At 42.4% G+C, this 26,070-nt stretch overlaps 1 protein-coding gene across 1 annotated transcript in view; it reads right to left on the bottom strand.

The window, feature by feature from the left end:
- The window catches only part of ANKRD29 (ankyrin repeat domain 29), a 58,624-nt gene that overhangs the window by 9,655 nt on the left and 22,899 nt on the right, over nucleotides 1-26,070 (bottom strand). The window contains exons 3-6 of the mRNA XM_021686190.1: nucleotides 23,972-24,070; nucleotides 20,126-20,224; nucleotides 16,727-16,825; nucleotides 13,499-13,597 (exon numbers count right to left, since the gene is read on the bottom strand). Of these exons, the coding sequence (XP_021541865.1) occupies nucleotides 13,499-13,597; nucleotides 16,727-16,825; nucleotides 20,126-20,224; nucleotides 23,972-24,070 (396 nt within the window). The remainder of the gene's footprint in view (nucleotides 1-13,498; nucleotides 13,598-16,726; nucleotides 16,826-20,125; nucleotides 20,225-23,971; nucleotides 24,071-26,070) is intronic.

Raw genomic sequence — 26,070 nt, 5'->3', positions numbered from 1 at the left:
GACACGCTTGCTCCCACCGGGCCACCCAGCAGCCGCCGAGCAGCAAGGTAGCACCCACAAACAACCTCCCGACGACACATGAGGACGGAGATTTTAACGCATTTACACAGACGAGCATTTGGTAGTGCCTGGAACACTTGCGTGATTGCCAATATTCGGGTTTGGGCTTATAACAGCCATTTTATGGCAGGATCTTTGGGCTCATAGTATGGTGCGGGACTTCAGGGAACACGGAGTGGGAAAGCGGTTGAGTTGCTCACCAAGTCAGAACCAGATTTGACAAACCCAGCGAGGAGAGGCCAGCATGTGTTTATTTCCCCCAGATTCTGTCAGTTTGTTTGCTTTACTGGTGGGTTCACACAACACACTCTGCTTAGTGTGGGCCCTCGTTCCCACAGGAGAGAGGGCAGTTTTCTTGGAGATGTGTGAGGGTCACAGAACTAAAGACATTTCTCCCACTCTTCTATTCTGGTGTCTAGAATTCCCCACAGCCAGTCATTTTTAGGGACTTTAGTTTTATGCAGGATGTGATACGATTTCTTCTGGGAGGGGGTGCACACTAGCGAGTTATAGGAGGGTGACATTTATTGGTAATATTTCCTGAGTATTGTGCCCCCAAAGAGCCTGTTCTGTGAGCATGAGGCCATGAAGCAGAGAGGTGTTGCTCCAGAGAAGAAAAGGTGAAACATCCAAGGGAGGGAGAAGGATTTAATAGGAGGGTGGCTCCTGCCAGACAGAAAGGAAAACAGAAAACCCTTCTAGTGCTGGAAGGAAGCTCTAGAGAGGGCGTGAGGGAGATGGAGGTCAGACGTGTGCGTCTGCGTTTTCCTCCTGGCTTGAATCTGGGTTAGGTAAGCAACCAGGTAAATTATGGTGAATTCCAGATGGAAAAGGATTTTCTCCTGTTCTTGGGATGAAACCCAGGAAAACTGCAAGCCTCTTAGAGAAGCTCTGCTCCTGGCTGGTGCCTGAGAGAGAGAACAGAAATGGGTGAAGGAGTCTGGGCCAATGGGCCCGAGACATCCCCCAGTACCCCTGGTCCTCATCAATGAGACATCTGTGCACCCAGGAGAAACTGGAAGTGCTGGGTAAACAGTGGCCTGGAGTAAGCCTGGGGATGGGAAGATAAGGCCATAGAAGGTCATGATTTCACATGACAGGCCAACAAGATACCAGTGCAGGATGCTCACAGACAGGAAAGGCTGGACAAACCAGCCCAAGGACCAGACATGAGTGTCCCCACCCCACCTTAATGCCTGGGTGGTAGTCTGACCTCTGAACACTTAGGCCACTTTGGAGGGAAGGGCAAGGAGGAGGGTGGAGGAACCATAACTCACTAAACTTGGGCTCTAAGGTAATGAAGTTAATATGGCCCCCTGGGACTGTTTTGGTCAGATAAGACTGAATTACTCATCAGTGGGAATGGGGGCTGAAGAGCAGGATGATTCATTAGAGAACATAAAGTTTCATTTTCTGCTGTAGTATATAATTTCAACTCCAGTCTACTAGCCACAGCAGACACAGGATTCTTGCCCATTGCTGTCCTGGCAAAGGGAAAGAGGACAAAGAGGCCTGAGTGGGGTGGTGGGGGATGGCAAATCAGGAGCCTAGAAGGATCCAGGGGTGCTGAGGGATGGTAGGAGGACACTGGCACCCCTGTGTCTTGGGAGAGATGGGGAAGAGGTGCTGAATGAAACAGGGTGGAAGAAGGACAAACACCCGGAGCCACTTCACGCTTTTACAAGGGCTTTGTATCTGGTTATTTATTATTAGCAATAGAAATAATACCTTACTTTGTACTTTCATTTACAAAGCATGTCTACATTCATTACTTAATTTGATTCTCCCAATTTAGAATCATTCATTCCTTCATTCATTCAACCAACCAACAATTATTAAGTATCTTCTAAGTCTCCGGCAGAATACTAAGGAATGGTATGGTCTCTGGTCTCAAAGGAACTCAGTCTAGTGGAGAAGAGACATGGACATTTCAGGATGACTACGTGCTATAATAAAGTATGGACAAAAGTGCCCAAGATGAGCCAGGAGAGGGGCCTGCTTACTGTGTGGGGGTTATGGCAGTCAGTTGGGGTAATATCTGAGCTGGGCCTTAAAGGAGGACTAGAATTTTGCTAGGTGGGGGGTGGGGGAGGACATTCCATGCAGAAGGAAGAGCATTTGCAGTCGCAGCGGCTTGGACAGATGTGGTTGGTTCAGGCAGGGTGGGAAATCCCGCAGATTGCGGCCCAAGGGGTGTGCGCTGGAAAAGGGGCGGGGCGGGGCGGGGCGGGGCGGAGGCAGGGTGCTGGAAGCCCTTCTCCCTCCTTGCCTGCTCTGGGCTCACTTGTTCTTTGTCACTATCTCCACTAGAGGGCAGGCAAGGAAAGGCAGCTGGCCGCAAAGAGGCCAGCCAGTGGCTTGTTCAGTGTGCCTTCCAAGGGCTTGCTTGTTAGTAAAATGATCTTAATTGATACTAATATGTGGAAAAGTGTTGAGAGGTGGTATATTAGGAACAAATATTAATAGCATCAATTCATAACAGTAATGCCAACACTGAACTTTTATCACTTTAACTGCAATAGTCATGGTAGGTGGAAAAAGAAGCTGCCATTTTCGGGTTATGAGACCTTAGGCAAATCACCCTGAGCCTCTGTTCTCTTCTGCAAAAATGTTAGCCCCCCAGAGATACTCATGGAAACATGTAGGAAGGTGCTGAGCACAGGACTGGCGAGCGCGTGCTTAGAAAATACAGTCACTGAATCTGCGTATTTATCATGAAAAACAATAAGCACCTTAATTTGTACTTTTGTTTAGAAAACACTCCACATGCTTTATTTGATTTTCCTAATTTTCCTGTGAGATAACTGATTGAACAGGTGGGAATGATTGGTAAAATGAGATTTGTGGTTAAACCCAGGAACTTGAATGTGAGTTGGAGCGTTACTGTCAAATCAAAGTACTTATTATTTGATTATCTGGTTTGTGGAGAGAGGTTTTTCCCTTCTTCTGTACACCTCAGTTCCTGTTTTCTCTTGTTTTTTCCTATGAAAATGATAGAAATTAAGTCAACTTGGCTCCTTTTTGTTGAGTTTTGAGAGAATTGGAGTAGGAAAAACATTTAAAAATTTATGCTTTTGAATACTTCCTGACAAAAATATATAGTTTTAAAATACGTTAAAACAAATAAATCACAGTGAAATAAATTACAGGAAGTTAGGACCTCTCTGGTACCTTTTTAAGAAAAGGAAATAGGACACTTAGCTTGAAGAACATGAGATTCACAGGGTTATGACCGCTGTCATTTACTATTTGTGTGCAAACCAAGCAGAAAAGGATTTAGACCGATTTCGCATGCCAAGTGGCACAAAGAGGGCTGATGGGTAAAAGCTATGCAAGACTTTGGCTCAGTGTAAGACAGAGGTGGTGATGAGGGCTGGTTAAAGACTCAATAGTAGTAATGAGTCCCCCATGCCTGGAGGGGTTCAGCAGTGGCTGATTACCACTCAGCAGGATTGTTAGAGGATTTATGTATCTGATAGATGGTTATACAGGTGACTTGTACAGTTCCTTCTGACTGGGTTATATCCCCTCCTTCCATCTGAGATAATATTTTCAAGTATGCTCTAATACATTTTTATAGATAGATCATATCATGAGACGGAGCTTATGACATGATTTGTATTAGAAACTAAATGTTGGATCATTTTAGTTAGGGTCCTAAAGATTATTTAGAAAAAGTATTAAAACCATTTTGTTCCATGGGAATGAATATATTTAGTGGCACTAGTTCTTTGTTTCTGCTGCTTCTAGTCCTATATGAAACACATATATAGAACTGTTGAATCACTATATTATATACCTGAAACTAATATAACACTGTATGTTAACCATACTGGAATTAAAGTAATAATAAAAGAACCCCCCAAAGAACCCCTGGAGTTCAGGGAGTGTAAGTGACTTGCTCAAGGTCATGCACTTAATAAGCAAAATGGACTGTGTTTCATTTCCTTAAGTTATCCATATCCCCATAACTCACAAGCTGCTCCCCACCCAGAGACGTGGCTGTGGTTCCCCAGCTGGCTCTTATAGTCTTCCTGGGACTGGTGTCCTGGCCATGAGCCCAGGCCCTGCATCTGAGCCTTGTTCTAGTTTGCAGCCATCGATCACTATGTCTTTGGCCTTCTAGGCCTCACTGGAGCTCTGCTCAAACCATGGGGTATCTTCTGGAGTCAATATACCTTTTCAGAGGTCCTACCATGTGCAGAGGGCATGCAAGCAATGGGGCTTCCCTGTTGCTGTCTGCTTCCACCCCAAGCCCTCAGGACACTGCATCAATCAGTTAGCCCTACTTTCTCCCATTGCCTACCACTGGGTCTGCCCCTCCAAGCTTGCAACCTGGGACGACCAGCACTATCCAGACGCCAGCATCTCTGCATACAGTGCAAACCAAGGCTAAAGAAGACATTTTATGACATGCCCCTTCTGTCAGGCTTCAAAGAGAGCCTGATTAGCACACTGAGAGGACAAGTTAGAGATGAGTGATGACAGGCCAGACTCAGCCCTGGGTAAACACTCAGACCTCTGCCACTCTATGAAAGTACTGTTTAATAAGGTGGATGAATTGCATTGGGAAAAGCATATATCAAAGAATTTTGTTGATAGAAAAACAAACTAGCCATCTTAGCTCGTGATTAAAAAGGCTTGACGTGTGTATCAACTCTACATGCTGCAGTCACATAGAAAGAACTGAAGATGAGTTTTTAGCTTGACTATAGAGTACAATGATCTCAGTGACTCTTGACCTCTTTAGGATGAACAAGGAGGAAATATTTTTCAAGTTTCAAATCAAGAGCTTAGTCTTTCCAAAGTCTGCCTATGGATTTGAGATTCTGATTCCTTCTCACAAAAGCCCTAGAGAGGTTTTCAGTTATTTCATCCATGATAGTTACAAGGAAGACCATTCCTACTACTGTTCAGATTCCCTGCAGCTCAGATCAAAGGTCAGCTGAATAATTTCAGTGCAACTCCATTAACATTTTGCCCAGGGTACCATAAAATGTAGGGACCCCAGAGAATGGCAAGGAAAAAAAAATCATAAATCAGATTTTTCTAAAAACATTAAGAAATGAAATCGGGCAAACATCCTTGTCTTTGTTTTATAAATTCAAGAATTTTCTGACAGGGCTTCCGTGTGTCAGCTGAGATTTCAGAATACACTGGTGTCCAAATGCCCTGCCGATGTCATATTCTACCATTCACGGGCCATTTTAATGGAAACTTTTAATTATACTTTTTTTTAACCTCCTCATAACTTTTGACAAAGTCAGCCAGGACTGCTATCACTTTTGCCATATTTATGACACTGCTTGTTTTCTAGGAAGGGAATTAAATATGCAGAGTTTACTTTTTTGTTGTTTTTTTTTGCAGAGTTTACAGTTTCAAAGAAGACAGAACTTGGGCTAGTCTGACCTGACTAGACAACCTTTCATTATTAGCTCATGGCAGGTAATAAAAAGATTATGGCTTGAAGGTAGAGTGGGGTGAATGTAACCTATAAAAAGGAAAAATTCCATTGGTTTTTTTCCTTCAAAGCTATTCTTATTTTATAAAACACCGTTTTCCTGAATAACCATCTTTTCAGAGTTGGATTCATAATTCCAAACAATTGCATTAGATGCAGTCTTTGAAAGGCATGTCACTTGCTCTTTGATCCGAGGGAGGGGTCCTCCCACGGCCGGACTAGGTCGTCTGCTTTGACCAGGTCATCTGCTTTGACCAGGTCATCCTCACTGTGACGAATGAAAACAGCTGTGGGGTGGGGCCACCATGGTACTGTTAGCACACTCTTTAATTTCTTGGCTTCGGCGTCATCCTATGACTCAACTTGGGTTCGAGTGGTCACAATCCATGCACTATTTGAAATATAATCTCTTTTTTTTTAAATTTTATTATGTTATGTTAGTCACCATAAAATACATCATTGGTTTTTGATGTGGTGATCCACGATCCATTGTTTTCATATAACACCCAGTGCTCCATGCAGTACGTGCCCTCCTTAATACCCATCACCGGGCTAACCAACCCCCCCCTCCCCCCTCCCCTCTAGAACCCTGTTTGTTTCTCAGAGTCCATAGTCTCTCATGGTTCATCTCTCCCTCCAATTCCCCCTCCCCATTTTTCCCTTCCTTCTCCTAATGTCCTCCATGTTATTCCTTATGTTCCACAAATAAGTGAAACCATATGATAATTGACTTTCTCTGCTTGACTTATTTCACTTAGCATAATCTCCTCCAGTCCCATCCATGTTGATGTAAAAGTTGGGTATTCATCCTTTCTGATGGCTGAGTAATATTCCATTGTATATATGGACCACATCTTCTTTATCCATTCATCTGTTGAAGGGCATTTCAGCTCTTTCCACAGTTTGGCTATTGCAGACATTGCTGCTATGAACATTGGGGTGCATATGGCCCTTCTTTTCACTACATCTGTGTCTTTGGGATAAATACCCAGGAGTGTAATTTCTGGGTCATAGGGTAGCTCTATTTTTAAATTTTTGAGGCACCTCCACACTGTTTTCCAAAGTGGCTGTACCAACTTGCATTCCCACCAACAGTGTAAGAGGGTTCCCCTTTCTCCACAACCTCTCCAACATTTGTTGTTTCTTGCCCTGTCCATTTTTGCCATTCTAACTGGTGTAAGGTGGTATCTCAATGTGGTTTTGATTTGGATTTCCCTGATGGTTAATGATGATGAACATTTTTTCATGTGTCTGTTAGCCATTTGTATGTCTTCTTCAGAGAAGTGTCTTTTCATATCTTCTGCCCACTTTTTGACTTGATTATTTGTTTTTTGGGTGTTGAGTTTGAGAAGTTCTTTATAAATCTTGGATACCAGCCCTTTATTTGTAGTGTCATTTGCAAATATCTTCTCCCATTCTGTGGGTTGCCTCTTTGTTTTGTTGACTGTTTCCTTTGCTGTGCAGAAGCTTTTTACCTTGATGAAGTCCCAAAAGTTCATTTTTGCTTTTGTTTCACCAGCTTTTGGAGATGTATCTTGAAAGAAGTTGCTGTGGGTGATGTCAAAGAGGTTACTGCCTATGTTCTCCTCTAGGATTTTGATGGATTCCTGTCTCACATTGAGGTCTTTCATCCACTTTGAGTTTATTTTTGTGAATGGTGTTAGAGAATGGTCAAGTTTCATTCTTCTGCATGTGGCTGTCCAATTTTCCCAGCACCATTTATTGAAGAGACTGTCTTTTTTCCATTGCATGTTTTTTCCTGCTTTGTCAAAGATTATTTGACCATAGAGTTGAGGGTCCATATCTGGGTTCTCTATTCTGTTCCATTGGTCTATATGTCTGTTTTTGTGCAAGTACCATGCTGTCTTGGTGATCACTGCTTTGTAATATAGCTTGAAATCGGGCAACGTGATGCCCCCAGCTTTGTTTTTCTTTTTCAACATCTCCTTGGCGATTCGGGGTCTTTTCTGATTCCATACAAATTTTAGGATTGTTTGTTCCAGCACTTTGAAAAATGTCATTGGAATTTTGATTGGGATGGCACTGAAGGTATAGATTGCTCTGGGTAGCATAGACATTTTAGCAATGTTTATTCTTCCGATCCATGAGCATGGAGTATTTTTCCATCTTTTTGTGTCTTCTTCAATTTCTTTCATGAGTGTTTTGTAGTTCCTAGAGTATAGATCCTTTACCTCTTTGGTTAGGTTTATTCCGAGGTATCTTATGGTTTTTGGTGCTATTGTAAATGGAATCATTTCTCTAATTTCTCTTTCTATAGTTGCGTTGTTAGTGTATAAGAAAGCAACTGATTTCTGTGCATTGATTTTGTATCCTGCCACATTACTGAATTGCTGGATGAGTTCTAGTATTTTGGGGGTGGAGTCTTTTGGGTTTTCCACATAAAGTATCATGTCGTCTGCAAAAAGAGAGAGTTTGACTTCTTCTTTGCCAATTTGAATACCTTTTATTTCTTTTTGTTATCTGATTGCTGTTGCTAGGACTTCTAGTACTATGTTGAACAATAGTGGTGAGAGTGGGCATCCTTGACGTGTTCCTGATCCTAAGGGAAAGGCTCTCAGCTTTTCCCCATTGAGGATGATATTCGCTGTGGGTTTTTCATAGATGGATTTTATGAACTTGAGGAATGTTCCCTCTATCCCTATACTCTGAAGAGTTTTAATCAGGAAAGGATGTTGTATTTTGTCAAATGCTTTTTCTGCATCAATTGAGAGGACCATATGGTTCTTCTCCCTCCTCTTATTAATGTGTTCTACCACACTGATTGATTGGCGAATGTTGAACCACCCTTGCATCCCGGGGATAAATCCCACTTGGTCGTGGTGGATGATCCTTTTAATGTATTGTTGGGTCCTACTAACTAGGATTTTGTTGAGGATTTTGGAATCCATATTCATCAGGGATATCGGTCTGAGATTCTCCTTTTTGATGGGGTCTTTGCCTGGTTTGGGGATTAAGATAATGCTGGCCTCATAGAATGAGTTTGGAAGTTTTCCTTCTGTTTCTATTTTTTTGAAACAGCTTCAGTAGAATAGGTATTAGTTCTTCTTTGAGTGTTTGGTAGAATTCCTCAGGGAATCCATCAGGCCCTGGACTCCTGTTTTTTGGGAGGTTTTTGATCACTGCTTCAATCTCGTTACTGGTTATTGGCCTATTCAGGTTGTCAATTTCTTCCTGTTTCAGTCTTGGCAGCTTATAGGTTTCCAGGAAGGCCTCCATTTCATCCAGATTGCTCAGTTTATTGGCATATAGTTGTTGATAATAATTTCTAATAATTTTTTCTATTTCCTTGGTGTTAGTCGTGATCTCTCCCCTTTCATTCATAATTTCATTAATCCTTTCTCTTTTCTTTTGGATAAGTCTGGCCAGTGGTTTATCGATCTTATTAATTCTTTCAAAGAACCAACTTCTACTTTCGTTGATCTGATCTACTGTGTTTCTGGTTTCTAATTCATTGATTTCTGCTCTAATTTTAATTATTTCTCTTCTAATGCATGGCTTAGGCATCGTTTGTTGCTTTTTCTCTAGTTCTTTAAGGTGTAGAGTTAGTTGGTGAATTCAGGATTTTTCTATTTTTTTGAGTGAGGCTTGGATGGCTATTTATTTCCCCCTTAGGACGGCCTTTGCAGTATCCCATAGGTTTGGACCGATGTGTTTTCGTTCTCATTGATTTCCATGAATTGTTTAAGTTCTTCTTTGATTTCCTGGTTGACCCAAACCTTCTTGAGCAGAGTGGTCTTTAGCTTCCAAGTGTTTGAATTTCTGCCAAATATTTTCTTGTGATTGAGTTCCAGTTTTAGAGCATTGTGGTCTGAGAATATACAGGGAATAATCTCAATCTTTTGGTATCGGTTGAGACCTGATTTGTAACCCAGTATATGGTCTATTCTGGAGAAAGTTCCATGTGCGCTCGAGAAGAATGAGTATTCTGTTGTTTTAGGGTGGAATGTTCTGTAAATATCTATGAGGTCCATCTGGTCCAAGGTATCATTCAAAGCTCTTGTTTCCTTGTTGATTTTCTGCTTAGATGATCTGTCCATTGCTGAGAGTGGAGTATTGAGGTCTCCTACAATTAACATATTGTTATCAATATGACTCTTTATTTTGGTTAACAGTTGGCTTATATAGATGGCTGCTCCCATGTTGGGGGCATAGATATTTACAATTGTTAGATCTTCTTGTTGGATAGACCCTTTAAGAATGATATAGTGTCCTTCTGTGTCTCTAATTACAGATTTTAGTTTAAAATCTAATTTGTCTGATATAAGAATTGCTACCCCAGCTTTCTTTTGAGGTCCGCTGGCATGGAAGATGGATCTCCATCCCTTCACTTTCAGTCTGGAGGTATCTTTAGGTTCAAAATGAGTCTCTTGTAGATAGCATATGGATGGGTCCTGTCTTTTTATCCAATCTGCAACCCTGTGCCGTTTTATGGGAGTGTTTAGGCCATTCACGTTGAGAGTGATTATTGAAAGATATGAATTAATTGTCATCATGTTGCCTGTGAAGACGTTGTTTTTATAGATTGTTCCTGTAAATTTCTGTTGTAGATCACTCTTGGGGTCTTTCTCCTTTTATAGAATCCCCCCTTAATATTTCTTGCAGGGCCGGCTTAGTGGTCACATATTCTTTCAGTTTCTGCCGGTCATGGAAGTTCTGCATCTCTCATCCATTCTAAATGAAAGCCTTGCCGGATAAAGTATTCTTGGCTGCATGTTCTTCTCATTTAGTACCCTGAATATGTCTTGCCAGGCCTTTCTGGCTTGCCAGGTCTCTGTGGATAGGTCTGACATTATTCTGATGTTCCTCCCTCTGTACGTAAGGAATCTCTTCCCCCTAACTGCCTTTAAGATGGTTTCCTTGGTTCTAAGATTTGCAAGTTTTACTATTACATGCCGGGGTGTTGGCCTGTTTTCCTTGAACTTAGGAGGGGTCCTCTCTGCCTCTAGGACTCGAATGTTTGTTTCATTCCCCAGATTAGGGAAGTTCTCAGCTACGATTTGCTCAAATACATCTTATAGTCCTCTGTCTCTCTCCACTCCCTCCGGGATTCCAATTATTCTGACATTGGAATGCTTCATGGTGTCACTTATTTCTCTGATTCTATTTTCATGGATTCTGAGTTGTTTTTTCCTGGCCTCCTCTTTTCCTTTTTATCTATTATATTGTCTTCTAGGTCGCTTATTCGCTCTTCTGCCTCAGTTACCCTAGCTGTTAGATTATCTAGATTGGATTGGATCTCATTGATAGCATTTTTAAGTTCTGCCAATTCACGTTTTATTTCTGCCCTTAGAGACTCTATGTTGCCATTAATTGATTTCTCCATTCTAGCCATTGTCCTCACAATTGCTAGCCTGAATTCCATCTCCGACATCTTGGTTATATCTGTATCCATTTGTAAATCTGCAGCATAAGTCATAATCTCTGAGTCTTTTCTATTTTGGGGGCTCCTCCTCCTAGTCATTCTGTTGATGGGTGTTTGAGGGAATGTATAGAGTCCAAATTATTGACCAGAACCCAAGCAAGATGCACCTGTTTTCTTGGGACCTTAGAGTTGCTGGCCTCTTGTGTTCCCAGCCTGTCTTCTGCGGGAGGGGCCTGCCGCGCTGTTACTCAGGCAACCCTGTTTGGGTGGAGTTGCCCTGCCCCCCTGTGGTGGGGGATGGGCTCAGCGGGAATCAGTTTTTGGGGCTTTTATTCTCTGGCGGCTTTCCGCGTCTCTTCCGCGAGTCAGAGCAGAAGAGACTGTTTCCAATCCTCTGCCTCAGAGCAGAGAGATTGCAGTCTGTTCTTCAGTGAGCTCTCCAGGCCACACTGTCTCCGTTTCTGTCCGTGCTGCTATAAACTGCAGCGTCCTGGGTTGTGCGCCCCTCCACAGTGCTCCCAGTCATGCCTCCAGGTCGGAGCAAGTCTCTGCCCTTTGTGCTTCTAAAACCGCCAGCCGCTCCCAGTTCGCAAGCGCGAGACCCCGCCACTCCGGGTTTCCACCCCGGGGGCTGCAGTTCGCCCGCGTGACCCTGCCGCTCCGGGTTCCCGCCCCGGGGGCTGCCCTAAAGTCCTTTCCCTGCCGCTACCGGTCTGTGAGTCTACCCCGTCCCCCGTGCACGAGGCTGTCACTCACCAGCGATGTAGGATCCCCACGGCCGGGCACCCTCCCGCTGCCATTTATCCTCCGATATCTGCCTGCAGAATCAGGGCTCCCCGCTTCATACCTCAAAACCAACCACCTGAGATATTCTGTTTGTAGAGATCCAGATCTTCTTACATCTCAGGCTGGTTTCGTGGGTGCTCAGAGTGGTCTGGTGGATATCCAGCTCAATTCCGGGGACCAGTTGAAATAGGGTCCCCTAGTCCTCCGCCATCTTTCCCCCCTCCTGAAATATAATCTCTTCTATCAACTTGTCTTTTTTATGAATAGTACCTTAGGCATATGGTTAATACAATTTATTTTACGAATAGATTTGTCAAAGTGCCAGAGTTTATTTCAGAAAGATGTACAGACGGAGAGGCCTAATAATCTTGACAATCTTTCATTTCTAAATTTACGGTGGTACCCTCAATAATGGCCTCCAAGTCAAAGTTCTGCGATCTAAAAATGACCAGCTCTGTTTATTAACTTTGGCAAAATGAAGCGTCTGATTCAGAACCAATCAATACTTTCAAAATAAGAAGGACCAACAAGAAAATATTAAGCTCCAATCCCCAAATGTCAACTCTGGCAGGTATAGAAGTGCAACTTTTTCTAAAAGCTTTCCTTTCCCAAGAGTATTCCTGGGGCCATCTAAATCTAAGAATATCTTTAAAATTCTAAAAATTTAATCTCACATTCATAGCAGTATCTGGCATATGCTAAGTGCTTAAGAAATCTGAATACTGAATAAAACAGTTATTAAAAAGGGGGATCTTGAAGAGATTGTCAGGATCATCCTGTCCAACCTCCTAATTTTCAGATGAAGGGAAGAGAAGTCCAGAGAGGTTGATTCACTAGTTCCAAGCCACACAGCTAGTTATTGGCAGAGCTGGATCTAGAACTCAGGATTCCTGACCTCAAACCCACTTTGCCCAAAGGCCCTTTCTCAGCTTCCTATGTGCTTGGATTTCTAACAACTGAAGAAGCCTGGGGCCAAGAGCTCAGACCAACCTTCCCTATGTGAACATATAGGCATATGTTACGTTATGTATTAGGTTACATTACAGTGGGGATCTGCCTGGGTTTCATTTACTGGGAAGAAATCAGCTTGACTTTTCCCGAGAAAACTACCTTTAAAGTAATGTTACTTTAATCTGAAATGTTTTGTTAAAAACAAATTAATTAGTGCAGAAATCATTCCAATATAAGAGAAGCTAATTATAATGCCTTAGATTTGGATGGTTCTTTACTATTCATAAAGTGTGACCTATATTACCTGGTAGTTCTGTTCCTTTAAGTATCAACTGATTTGCTAAGTGTTAGCTTGCTGTTGGTAAATTAATTCTCAGTGGTGTTATAACTGTGAGAGATGAAGGTGTGGAACCTACTAATGATTCCCAGTGGGTAATGGGCTCCTCTTTGGTGTGGTCGAAGAAGAAAAGGGGGTAAGAGATGAGGCAGCATATCAGTGGAGAGACGGGGCAGGGGCAAGGCTACCTGACTCACCTCTATTTACCTATGTTCCAGGCCAGCCCACTCTCCTAACCTCAGTGCAGCCATAATTTATTTGAACAGGAGGTGGCTGAGTATGTACTTGACCTCAGACACCAAACACCCAAGTTTCGAAAACAGTAAATGGTGAAGTCAGCCTGGTATCACAGGCTTGCAGGTAAGCCCAAAGCTAAGGACAAGAGAAGCCCTAATCCAAGATTAGCTTCATCACCGAGGTGAAAGAGTTGAATGACGCCCAGAGTTGACCAGTTATCTCAGGAGCTGCTGCAGGACGGCAGGCCCTCCCTGCCCCACCGCTCTGCGCACGCGGACATTACCTGCCTTGGCTGGTTGACTTTTGCTCCTGAAGACAACAATAATCGAATCACATCCAAGTAGCCACCTTGGGCAGCGAGGAAGAGAGAAGTGGCTCCATCCTGAGAGAGGTCAAAATGAAAGGGTTTGAATCATCTTTCACGTTTATTTTAAAAGAAATCCAATTAAAAATGCATCCATTTAATACAACTTTCCATTTCTGTCCCCCACTTTGTTTTCATATTCATGGTTAGTGTTTTATTCTTTGAAGAATAGTCTAAAATATCATAGTAAGTCAGGTGGAAAGGTAACATTTCAAACACTTCAAAGAGTCTTATAAAGATAAGTTATAATAAATGTAATGACTGTTCACTCTACACAATCTTGATCATGGAGCTTATGATCCACCCCCTTGGCAGCAGCCTCCAGGCTTGTCCAAATAGCCAGTCGTCATTTTTCTCTTGTCTGCACAGACTTCTCGTTAGCGGCCACCTGCTTTCGTTGTGGGATCTCGGGGTTAACCCCCTTTTGATTAGTTTAACAAATACGTACATTTATTATTGTTTTCCACTTCAATTCTTTTGTCAAGTAAGAGCTCAGTGTTAGTTTAAAAACAAACACAGAATAAAATCTATTAATAAAAACAATAAACAAGTCCCCCAAACCTGTTTGGTATGTTTTATGAATCAGAAATAAAGGTGTCCTTTTAATTAAATCTTTCCTACCCCTTTCTCTTTATTGCCCCTTTATCCACATTCCCCCAACACACCGTTTTTCCAAGCTTTGAAACAAAAGATGCTTCTAGAAAAACTGCCCTGGTGAGACTATCCATGAGCTTGCTCCCTGACAGCCAGGACACAGCAACTACACCTACAAACAACGAAGCAGTCCTGCAGAAAAGCTCAAAGCAAGCGCTTGCTTCCATTTTTCTTTAGTGTTTTTTTTTTTTTTCTTTTTAAATGAGTGTCTATGTCTTCTGGGCATTTTTTTCTTAAAGACATGTCATTGGTAATGGCAGCAAAGACAGCAATCAGCTCAGAGCATGCATCCTCCCCAGATGCTCACTTCACATAGACAGCATTCACAGAGCGTGCTGAGCTTCATTATTTTTAGACCACAGTGGAAAACCCGAGCACATCCTAGTGGAAAACACCTCACTAACCCAGTTAATTACCACCCCTCCCATCAGGAACATTAACCACAAGTTAAAATACAAAGCGCTTTTCCCTGCAAGTCCAACCAGGTGGAGGGTGCTGGATTTCTGGTGGGTGTCAGCTGAGCTGCCAGACTCCTCTTAAGGCAATCATTAAAAAATTACTCAGCCTGTATAGATCTTTAAGCAGATGTTTGATATGGGGATGAAATGTTCAGCTGCTCCTTACTGTGTTGTCACAGAAAATCCATGGTGCTCTTAGCAGCTGGTAACTCTTAGAAATTTTCTAAAATGGATATCCAAGCATTGCAGTTTTTACAGCACCCGACACATTTCTTCTGTTCCTAGAAGCTTTCAGGAGTCATTGACCGGGGATCCTCCATGTTTCAATTGTTTTTAGTGGAAACAATTATATTTGGATGGTTTGGGTAAGAGTAAACATCTTACATAAAATGGAAGTTTCAGTGCATGAAATTTCTTGAGTCACTTCATAACAGAGAGGAATTTAGTACAGGAATGGGCTCTCCCCAAACTCTGCATTTCTAGGATGATGTGCCACCCTGGATGAGCCTTTTGGATGGAATGTTATCTAACAGTACAACTATGCCAGTCAGTCTGGATTGCTGACGATCAGTGGTAATGGGATGAAAATCACAACTCATTTTCCTTTTCCAAAGACTTGGGCTCTTCCTGTTCAAACACACACACACACACACACACACACACACACTCATTCATGCTCTCAGATATACTTCATTATATGCAGCCAAAGCTGTAGACCCAGGTTCCTTAGACTTGGCTACTCATCAGAACCATCTGCTGCCCAGCTGTGCCCTCAGAGATTCCGAATTAGTCTGGAATGGGCCTGGAAGACCCCCCCCCCCTTTTTTTTCCAGTTCCCTACGTGATTCTAATGGCAGCCAGAGCTGAGAATCACTCTCTCAGACCTGAATCAAGTAATTCAGTCATTCAAACGGGAAAGCCACACGTTCAAATGGTGTTACAGATTTTGAAGTGCAAAAGGGTAATGCTCGTTGCTATGTACTTCAAAGAGGTCTCTGATGTGGCAGTCAATTGTGTAAACTCAGGAAAGGTGTGCAGATGGAAAAGTTCACATGGACACATCTCACTACTTGTCTGTGAAAGTATGGTGCCATAGTGCTAAATATCTGGTGGTGGGATAGCCTAAAATACGATTCCTACGTAACTGGCAGTAGGTTCTTTCACTCCTCATGAAGATACTCTATCAAGTCACTTCATCTCCTCATGTTTTATTTTTGTTGTTGTTGTTGTCCAAAACCAGGATAACATTTGCCATAAATCCTTTGGAATGACAGTGACAATTAAAAGAGCCTTTAGGCAATGAGCTAATTGTTAATTAGCTGCAACAGACCCACACTCACGGTAGATGCCTCTTGAAGGCCGATGGTGTGCATGTACTTTACAGTTCTTCCACCACCCCAACCTCACTTCTCTTCCAAATAACTTGATTTCTCCTTCATGTGTGCTCTTCCTCCTGGGTAACTCTACAACAGGAGCATTATTTTGCTTTTCAGCAAGTCCATATGCTGGGCTGGTTATCTTATGGGTAAGTACGTGTCACATGATTTTTGAAGATCCTAAGTACATACATTATATGAATATTTCATATGTACAAGAGATTTAAGAGGGTAGAACAAAGATGGGTAAACAAGATTATGTGTTTCTCCACAGAAAAAGCTCATCTGGTTAAATCTTTTTCTTTGATGTCTCAGATTAAAGTCCTACTATTCATTAAAAACATCTTTGAGTGGCGCCTGGGTGGCTCAGTCGTTAAGCGTCTGCCTTTGGCTCAGGTCATGATCCCAGGGTCCTGGGATCGAGCCCCGCATCAGGCTCCCTGCTCAGCAGGAAGCCTGCTTCTCCCTCTCCCACTCCCCCTGCTTGTGCTCTCTCTCTCACTATGTCTCTCTCTGTCAAATAAATAAATAAAATCTTAAAAAAAAAAAAAAACATTTTTGAAGGTGGCATTTCCGGCCTCTGAATTTAGACTGCAGTGCTGTGTGTGAGGAGGGGATAGGCAAGGGTCCACCTAACGTGCCCTTGAAAATGCACTCACGTAGAGTTGGTCGTGGATGTTGGCTCCATGCTTCAGCAACGTCTCCACCACCTGCATGTGCCCGTACTGACTGGCAGCCAACAGGGCCGTGCCCCCATCCTGCAAAGTGGCAACACGTTAGAAAGGGTGCAGGCACATGTTTACCAAGCAGATGTTCCTTACAGAGGGAGAGCTTTGGAAAAGACTTTCCCCATAGATAACAACAAACTCACTTTTCCTTTTTCATCTTGTTCTCTTTATATTCATGACAAGGTTCCTCCTAAAGGCATCACGTTGTACATGTGGATGACTCGCTTGGGATACATTACAGTTACTGGACAATGTTATTGTGAGTAATTCCCCAGGTCAAATGCAGAATCATCTATTCGCCTCTCAATAAAGGAAATGAAGCACAGAAAGTCTGTGCCAATCAGTTTTGTCTTGGAATTACCCGAATAGTCTCCTGTATCTTCTGGCTAGAGACCCGCTTGACAAAGGCTGGCTTCTCCCTGTGGTTTCCCCTCCAGCTGCGGGCCTCTGAGATTAAGGTGATTTATGGATTAACCGTCTGGGGCCATAGTCTTCAAGGAACAAGGTGTGCGTCCATTAAGAGTGGATAACTGCTGCACTGTGAGCCTCTCACCATCCTGCTTAGCGTTTTCCTTTGAACATGTGCCAGTTTGTCCAGATCTCTTTTAAAATGTGGGCCCTAGAACGGATCGGAGCCCAGAACAGTAGATGTGGTCTGACGGGGAATGGGACATTCCTTTGTTCCGTCTACTACTCTACTTTTATTTCGACAGCCTAAATGAGAATTAGCTTTTATGTCAACCACATCACACTACTGACTCACTGAGTCTGTGGTCAACTGAAACCCTTGATGGTTTTTCTCAGGTGCTGCAGCCAAGGCATTATCTTTTCCCATCTACAGCTAGGGAGCTGTTTGGCTCTGTGAATTGGTCTGTGGACATCTGTCCTAATTGTAAATAATGCAGAACATGTCATCTGGTTCTGAAATACAATCATAACTCTAAGATAGTGTGGTGTCTAAATTTGGGGCATAGAGTGTTTATCCAAAATGCCTGCCCTCCGTCTCCCACCCTCACAGGGTCTGATTCTGATGAGGCCCAGAAACAGGCTTTCTGACCAGTCACGTGAGGGGACTGTGGTGTGAAGGTGGCAGGTGGGCCTCACTTGGAGAAACACTGTCGTAAGAGCTCCCTTGTTCACAGGTTGTGGCAGGGGGGCACTTGAGCTGTGAGGGCTGAGGCTGGTGGTGGAGGCCAGTGTGGGTGGGGTGTGGGGCAACAAAAATTGCAATAGTAGCAATGAGCACCAACATTTTCAACTTTCGTTCTGTCAATTTTTCTCTTTGCCTAATGAGGTAAGAGAGTAGATAAAATATGGTGATTGTCATAGAAGAGCTGGTACCTTTTATTTTTATTGTTTTATTTATTTATTTTTTAAGTAGGCTCCATACCCAGCATGGAGCCCAATGTGGGGCTTGAACTCATGACACTGAGATCATGACCTGAGCAGAGGTCCAGAGTCAACTTAACCAACCGAGCCACTCAGGTGCCCCTGTACCTTTTACTTATTTACTTATTTTTAAAGATTTTATTTATTTGAGAGAGAGTGCGCGCGCCTGCATGCATGTGTGTGTGTATGTGTACAAGCAGGGGGAGTGGCAGGCAGAGGGAGAAGCAGACTCCCCGCTGAGCAGAGAGCCCGATGTGGGGCTCGATCTCAGGACCCTGAGATCATGATCTGAGCCGAAGGCAGACGCTTTACAACTGAGCCACCCAGGTATCTTTGTACCTTTTTATTTTTAAAAACACATTTTGTGGGACATAGCTTTAATAACGTTGAGAACAATTGTTGAAACAAAGGCAGTTTTGATGACAGGATCATATAAAAACTCAACGCCTCTCGACATTCTCTTCTTCCCATGGAAAGTTCTCGGACACCTGCAGTTGACCTAATGGAAACATTTGGAATTGCACTCTGGGCCCCATGGTGCAGGGACAAAGGCTTTAAGCCAGCATTAACTTGTTAACCAAGAAGACTGAAGCAGCCATATGGTGCTGCATGATCATTCTGACTTAGTTAAAAGAGTTGAGATTTACATTTGTCGAACTTTCTATTTTTAGTTGTATTACTTTTATAATGACAAATAAAATGATAATATAAAAATATACACACACATATATTTTGGATTATTGTATATTATATTCAGCATGTATGGAGGCATGTGTACCATCCAATGGCACATTCAGAACAGACTGATCCTATCTGAAATTCAAATCTACTTAATAGCATCTTAACAGGAAAAGAAAAAAAAACACTGGAAACTCCCCTGATATGCAAATATCACATACAAAGGATTAAGAAAGCCTAAAAGATTCCAAGTAAGGCAAATTTCCAGGAATTTTTTTGGTTATGATTAGGCTCTAAATAAGTTGATAATTCCAAAAATGTTAAAGCAGTTCAAATTCTCCTACTATAAATCATTATCATGTAAAATGAGATCATGAACACAAAATTGATCTTTCTGCAACCTAAGTTTTCCTATCTGTGTGTTGAACATGAAGAATCAATGACTTCTTTAAAGGAAGAATCGTATTTCCTTGCCCAACTATATAAAGTGTAATCATGTATTACATAGTTCAGTGAGGACATCTCAGAAAGTAAACTGCCTGTCAAATCGCCCTCCTTAGAAATCTCTCAGATTCACTAAGAGTGGCTTAAATACTTTGACAGTTCCTATCAGAGCACTGGGATTAACCTTGAAGTAAAAAAAAGCCCATGAAAACAGGGGGTTACAAAACACCTGCTACTGTATCCATCCTGATAACAAAAATTAGTGTCCCAAAGTAGAAAGCTACCAGTGCAAGACAGAATCTAAATAATTCCCCATAAAATTACAAACCCAGAGTAAAAATATCATTTTTTTTTACTTTTTTAAATTAACATATGATGTATTATTTGTTTCATGGGTACAGGTCTGTGATTCATCAAAAAATGTCATGTTTTGAATTGATTCCCTAGGACTACCTCTGAGCCATTACAAGTAACTTTGTGAAACCCACCTTCTTAGGCTTGAAAATCTTATAAAAAGAGTGGGGCACCTGGGTGGCTCAGTCAGTTAAGCATCTGCCTTTGGCTCAGATCATGATCCCAGGGTCCTGGGATTGAGCCCCGTGTCAGGTTCCCTGCTCAGTGGGGAACCTGCTTCTCCCTCTCCCTCTGCCCCTCCCCCTGCTTGTGCTCTCTCTCTCTCTTTCTCTCTCTCTAATAAATAAATAAAATCTTTAGAAAAAAAAAAGAGAAGCACAAATTCACACTATGGATGGAGAGACATGAATACTCATGATCGCTAACATTCTTCAACAGGGTATGAAATCAAGAAAGTTCTCTTACTTTGGTCCTAAATTCACTGGATGCTCCAAATTCAAAGAGAAATCTCACGACGTCATTATGTCCTTGCTGGGCAGCAAAGAACAGGGCAGTTGTACCTGACTAGGAGAGAACAAGCAGCTGGTTTTAAGACATTTAGTTACATTACATTTGATTTATACATTTGCAAACTAAACAAAATATCCTTGTATGTAAGCCTTCTAACATAGGAGGGGGCTACATTTGAACTGATTATATTCCTTGTTCAGAGAAGTGAGAATATGAAAGGAGAACTTTATTGTTGGTATAATGGGATGAATGGTGGACCCAAAAGGTATGTCCTTGTCCTAATTTTTGGAACTTGTGAATATTACCTTCTGTGGCATGTGACGTGATTAAGGATTTTGAGAAGAGGCACTTATCCTGGCTTATCCTGGTGAGCCCTAAATCAGTGACAACTGTCTTTATAACAGTGAGGTAGAGACCCATTTAACACAGAAGAGAGGAAGAAGCAATGTGATCACAGAGGTGGACATTAGGGAGTTGCGGCCATAAGTCAAGGAATGCCTGCAGCTACCAGAAGTTGAAAGAGGTAAAGAATGGGTTCTCCCCTGGGGCCTCCAGAGGGACACACCTTGAATCTTCTGGCCTCCAGAATCCTAAAAGTATAAATTTCTGATCTTCGAAGCCACCTAGTTGGTGGTAATTTGTTACAGTGGCCACAGGGAACTAACCACCATGCTTGCTAACATGGGCATTCATTCATAGAGGAAAGAATTCCAGCAGAGTTCTGGTTACAAAGTTAAGCACCCCAGAGTAGAATGAATCGAAGTAATTCACTCAAATGGATTCAAAATATTTCTCAAAAGAGGACACAGGAACAAGAAACAGCCTGGTTCCAAATTTTAAACCGGATCAGTGTTACTCGGAGACACAAGTTTTAGCATCCTCTCTTCCCAGCCATTTTTACAAGCCTACTCAAAGATTGGTAGCCAAATCGTTGTGTGATAGGAGCAAATTCATCATACTGCTCTTGTGGGCAATATATATTTTTCATATAAAGATGCTCATCACTCCAGTGCTTTGAGCAAGGATGAAGCTAACATTACGCTTTGCCAGGCACAGTGAGGAGAAACACCTTCCATGACTTACCCAGAAGTGTTAAAGTGGTAGGTTCTCACCCAGGTGGGAGAAGCCAGGAGGAGCAGGCCCTAAGGATTACTGATGACTCTGAAGCTTGTTCTTAAGTGTGTGTGTACATGTGGGTGCATGTGTGCGTGTGTATGAGACAGGGAACAATTAGCCCAACCACTGTGGCAGAACACAAGCCGATACCTTCCCAGTCATGACCTTCTATCTCAGGTTATGCCCCCAACCAGACGCTGCCCAGGGGAGGCACAGGGCATGTGACCATTCCCGGAGCCTTTCAGGAGTGATTTTCTCCTTGGTTCCCACAGAAACAAGTGGGAAGTATCCTCTTATTGCTTTCTTACGGTGGAGAACGTTGAGATCCAGAAACCTGAAGATGTAAACAGGTCTGGATGAAGAAACTTGGCTAGCATAGGAAAACTCTCATCTTCTTGATAGACATTAAATTTTAGACACTACCAGAGATAATTTCTAGAAATTGTTTCTTCACTACGAAAAAGGATTTTTCACTAAGATTTTGTGATATATTAATTAAAAAATCATATCATAGCAGTTTGAGTCAATTTTGGAACATACACGTACCATTAATCATTGTGCACATGAATGTGGCAATCTGTGGACAAAAGAACCAGACTTCAGTCTGGAATGTGAATAAAAGTCTTAAAAGCATGTGCTTTACTATTGTAACCCAGGGCTTCATGACAACTGCACACATAGTTCCTATCCCTGAGAATTTTAGCCAATATTGCTGGTTCTTTAGAGCAATGGTCTCTCTGGATCATTAGCCTCCTGTTCTTGCAAGCTCTGTGTACCTAGATAGCCACCCAAAGAAAACAATGACAGGTACTTTTTCAGGAAACAAAGTTTTTTGTTTGTTTGTTTGTTGTTGTTTTTTAGGAAACAAAGTATTTTGATATGGGTTAATTGGAAAAGTGGATTAAGAATGAACCCAGGTAGAAGCCTGCTATATGAGTAACTTCCATAGCACGGCTAGGTACTCTCTGATTGCAAAACAGATGAGGTGAGGCTGGGGCCTCTCTTTGGCAGCTCTATCACTGGAGGCTGACATGGCCTCGGGAAATTCAGGAGACCACTGGGAACTCACATAGCATCATTATTTGAGCCACACGGTTACCTCTAAATTGGGTGCACTTTGGTAAGTCCTTGAGGGCCATTTTGTTCAATGCACAATAGTTTTCATATCCAAGAATATTAGTTGAGCAGTTGGAACCAAACAGATAAATATAAAACCATATAAACCATACATTGGCTGGAAAGCAAACAAATGTTCCTTTTCTCTCAGCTTTTCACAATTGTTCTGAAGATATTTTTGTGTGTATTGAACTTGCCCTTCAGGATAAAGTTTTTTGAGTAAGCAGATCTAAATCATATTGTTTTTATGAGAGAAAAATCTGTCTATTCTTTAAAGTTATAATAAACCAAGACTGTGAAGCATAAAGGAAAAGCAAAAAGATGAGGGTAATTTCAAACTATAATTCTAAATGGGCCCAAACATTTTCCTCCCAGAAGGAAATTAGCTGCTGATGTGAAAAAGGGCCTAAAACAATGCTCCAGTGTTGTGAAAATTGCTCAGAAGAATCTGTCTGTGAGATTGGATTTGCTATAGTCTGTATGGCTCCTCTTGATAGATCAGACTTGCTGGTCCAGGGCTATGGAGAACTGGACTCCAGATTCTATCCATCAAGTGTCACTCTTCCATGGTCCACAGCCAAGGTGACACCCAGAGGGGAAAGGGGAGGGACTTTACATGCCCCACGGAATATCCAGCCCTCACACCTGGGGTTTCCGAATTTGTTCCACTCAGAGGGAGCAGTCCAGCCTGGAAGATGGGGTGTACTGATTGATGAAAGTTTGGTTGATGACTCATCTTTTCTGAAACAATTGTAGGGCAGGCCCCCGAATAAGACTGGATCAAGGAAAATCAAGAGCTCCAGTTTGGTTTGGAGCTTGCCCCAGGATGCCATCTTGGGTCTGAGTTAGTGTGGACTGAGAGGTCAAATTCACTTTAGGGATGACCTAGAGGCCCTAGATCAGCTTGGAAATAAATGGACCCCCCTCAGATCAGACTCCCAAAGTATGTTAAAAGGCCCAGCCTCCCACCACTCTTCTTCATTGGACCAAGAATGGATCCTCTAGCCAGACTGAACTCCCAAGATGGCTTTTGAATGAAGCATGGGGACAGGCTCACATTTTAGTTCAATGTTCACCACATGGCCTTTTTGGGGAGAGCTTATTCAATATGTGGCCAATCAGAGAAGTCCTTTGAAATCCTGGTTTGACGAAGAAGGCTGAGAGAGTCTAGCAAGTGAGCCTCATTCAGAATAGGTTGGTGACCCAATCCTTCTAAAAATACAATGATCTCTGTGAAAATCCTATAACTTCTATAGCACCTCATCCCAAGGGAAGAAGGAAGACCTGATTTAAGCTTGGGAGGAAATGTAGGAGTGCTTAGGGAATGTGGTTAGAGGTTTGGTTACCTCAGACTACAACACATGCTTGAGAACATTCATTCAATTGAAGTAGAACCAGTGGTCCATTCCTGGGCCTTATTTTAGGCACAGTAAAGTCTGCAATCTGGGCTTCATCGTCATGTAGGAAAAAAGCAATGATTACTCTTGTCTTCCTTACCAATTCACTACTGTCAAAATTTCGACTCTCTGTCACCTGGGTCATTCTTATTCAAGTGTAAACCTCACCTACCTCTCTCTGGAGATTGATGTCTGCTCCTTGCAGAACCAGTTCCCTCACACAGTCTATGTGACCGGCATAGGAGGCGACCATGAGGAGCGTGGTGCCATGCTAGATGGAGGACAGACAGATAACGGTTAGGCCATCATGTGTCAGAGAGGGTCCTGGAGAAGAGGCTGAAGGGATCTCAGGTCCACTCAAGACACGTCTAAGTGCAAAATTTCCCACAGTAATAAGTGTCTCATGAATAACCTTATGACGCAGAGTAGACAAGGAAAAAGCAAAGCAACAGATTGCTGAGGGTGGAGTTTTCAACTTAAAAACTCACTTAATTCCATTACCTTCAGAAATGCAGTCCAAGTGAACTATGATTACTGCATTTTAAAGCAGTAGGGATATAATGGTCTCATTTTATGATTCATATTAAATGATTCCTGAGCCCAAACACTGCTTTTCATGTAAAAAATGGGTTAAGTGGTAGCTGTTGGTTTTCTGAGTTTCGAAGTCTTTATCTTAAAACCGATTCAGGTAAAGATGCAAGGTACCTCAATGAAATGGGAAATCATAGTAGTCAGCCAGGAGCCCAGGGGTTCACGTCGGCCCCTATCATCAATCAACTATGTCACCTGGGGGCAGGTTGCTTATAATTCCTGGGGCTTAGAGTTTAATTTACAGTTGTTTTCGAGGGCTTGGAATTGTGATCTTGACCACTACCCCTGCATATGCAGCAGCCTGCCTTTCTAGGGTGGACCAGAGGGAGAGAGATGGTTCTGCATAGGAGGAAGGCTTGCTAGGTACAGGGTAATAAGTGACTCTTACAAGCCTCATTTTAATTTCATTGGTGGCATTCTGTAGGAAGGCAGTAGAATTGAGTGGTCACTGACACCATGATCTTGGGCTAGTTATGGAACCTTTCCAAGGCTCACCCTCCTTATCCGCAAAACAGGGAATAATAAAAGCATCTGCTGGATTAAAGCAAATGGGTAAACGAGATAATGCAGGCAACGTGCTTAACATAGTAATGTTAGATATTAATTCAGTAAGTGTTAGATATGGAAATATTATGATACTTCAGTAAATGTTAGGTTTTCATCTGGCTTTTGTTGATTTTTGTGAATCTCAATACTAATTTTGGGAAAGTCTTGTTTGCTATGTATGAAAAGTACAGGTAGAGTAAAAAAAAAAAAAACAAAAACTAATGGCTTCATAGAAGTGTTCTATGACATTTTCTCTACTTCCATGTGACCGCATTTGGTATTTGAATGTTAGACATTCATTAGGCTGTACCATCCATTATTGAGTTGAACACCTTCCTCTGTATTTTCCAGGATTAGAATGGCATGTGGAAGTTGGTATTACTAACTTCCTCCTGAATGTGAACAATTTTTATTTAGATTGCAGATAGAAGAATCTTTGATTTAAAAACCCATCTGGAAGATTGCTGGGAAGACAGCGAAGTAGGAGGACCCTAAGCTCACCTTGTCTGATAGATACAATGGCAGTATCAATAGATATACAGTGGGAGTTACAACAGATGACACTCTCATCAGTGTTAAGTAACCCAGGAAACGACCTGAAGACTGGAAGAACAAAGTCCATAACTAAAGGTAGAGAAGAGGTCACACTGAAGAGGGTAGCAAGGGCAGAGATGCAGTGGGGAGGTGAACGACCACTGCTATATGCAGGGAGAGGGGGGTTGGGTGGGGAGGGAGCTGTGGAGAAGGGAGGGAAACAGATTATTACACCGGGGAGCCCGCATGGGGGCAGATGAATCCCCATAATATTTGGTTCTGAAAACTAGAGGAGCCAAATTTCATTAGTTCTTACAACCAGCAGGACTTAAAGCCTGGAATTTTATTTTTATTTATTTTTTAAGATTTTTATTTTATTTTTAAATTTTATTATTATTTTGAGAGAGAGCGAGCGTGTGTGTGGGGGGGGGGCAGGGGAGGAGGAGCAGAGGGATAGGGAGAGAGGGACGCCTGGGTGGCTCAGTCAGTGAAGCCTCTGCCTTAGCTCAGGTCATGATCTCAGGGTCCTGGGATTGAGCCCAACATTGGGTTCCCTGCTCAGCAGGGAGTCTGCTTCTCCCTCTTATGATCCTGAGATCA

Source organism: Neomonachus schauinslandi, chromosome 14, assembly GCF_002201575.2.
Source record: "Neomonachus schauinslandi chromosome 14, ASM220157v2, whole genome shotgun sequence".
Lineage (NCBI taxonomy): Eukaryota > Metazoa > Chordata > Mammalia > Carnivora > Phocidae > Neomonachus > Neomonachus schauinslandi.
The sequence above is the reverse complement of the archived record's forward strand: the minus strand, read 5'-3'. Positions and strand labels throughout refer to the sequence as shown.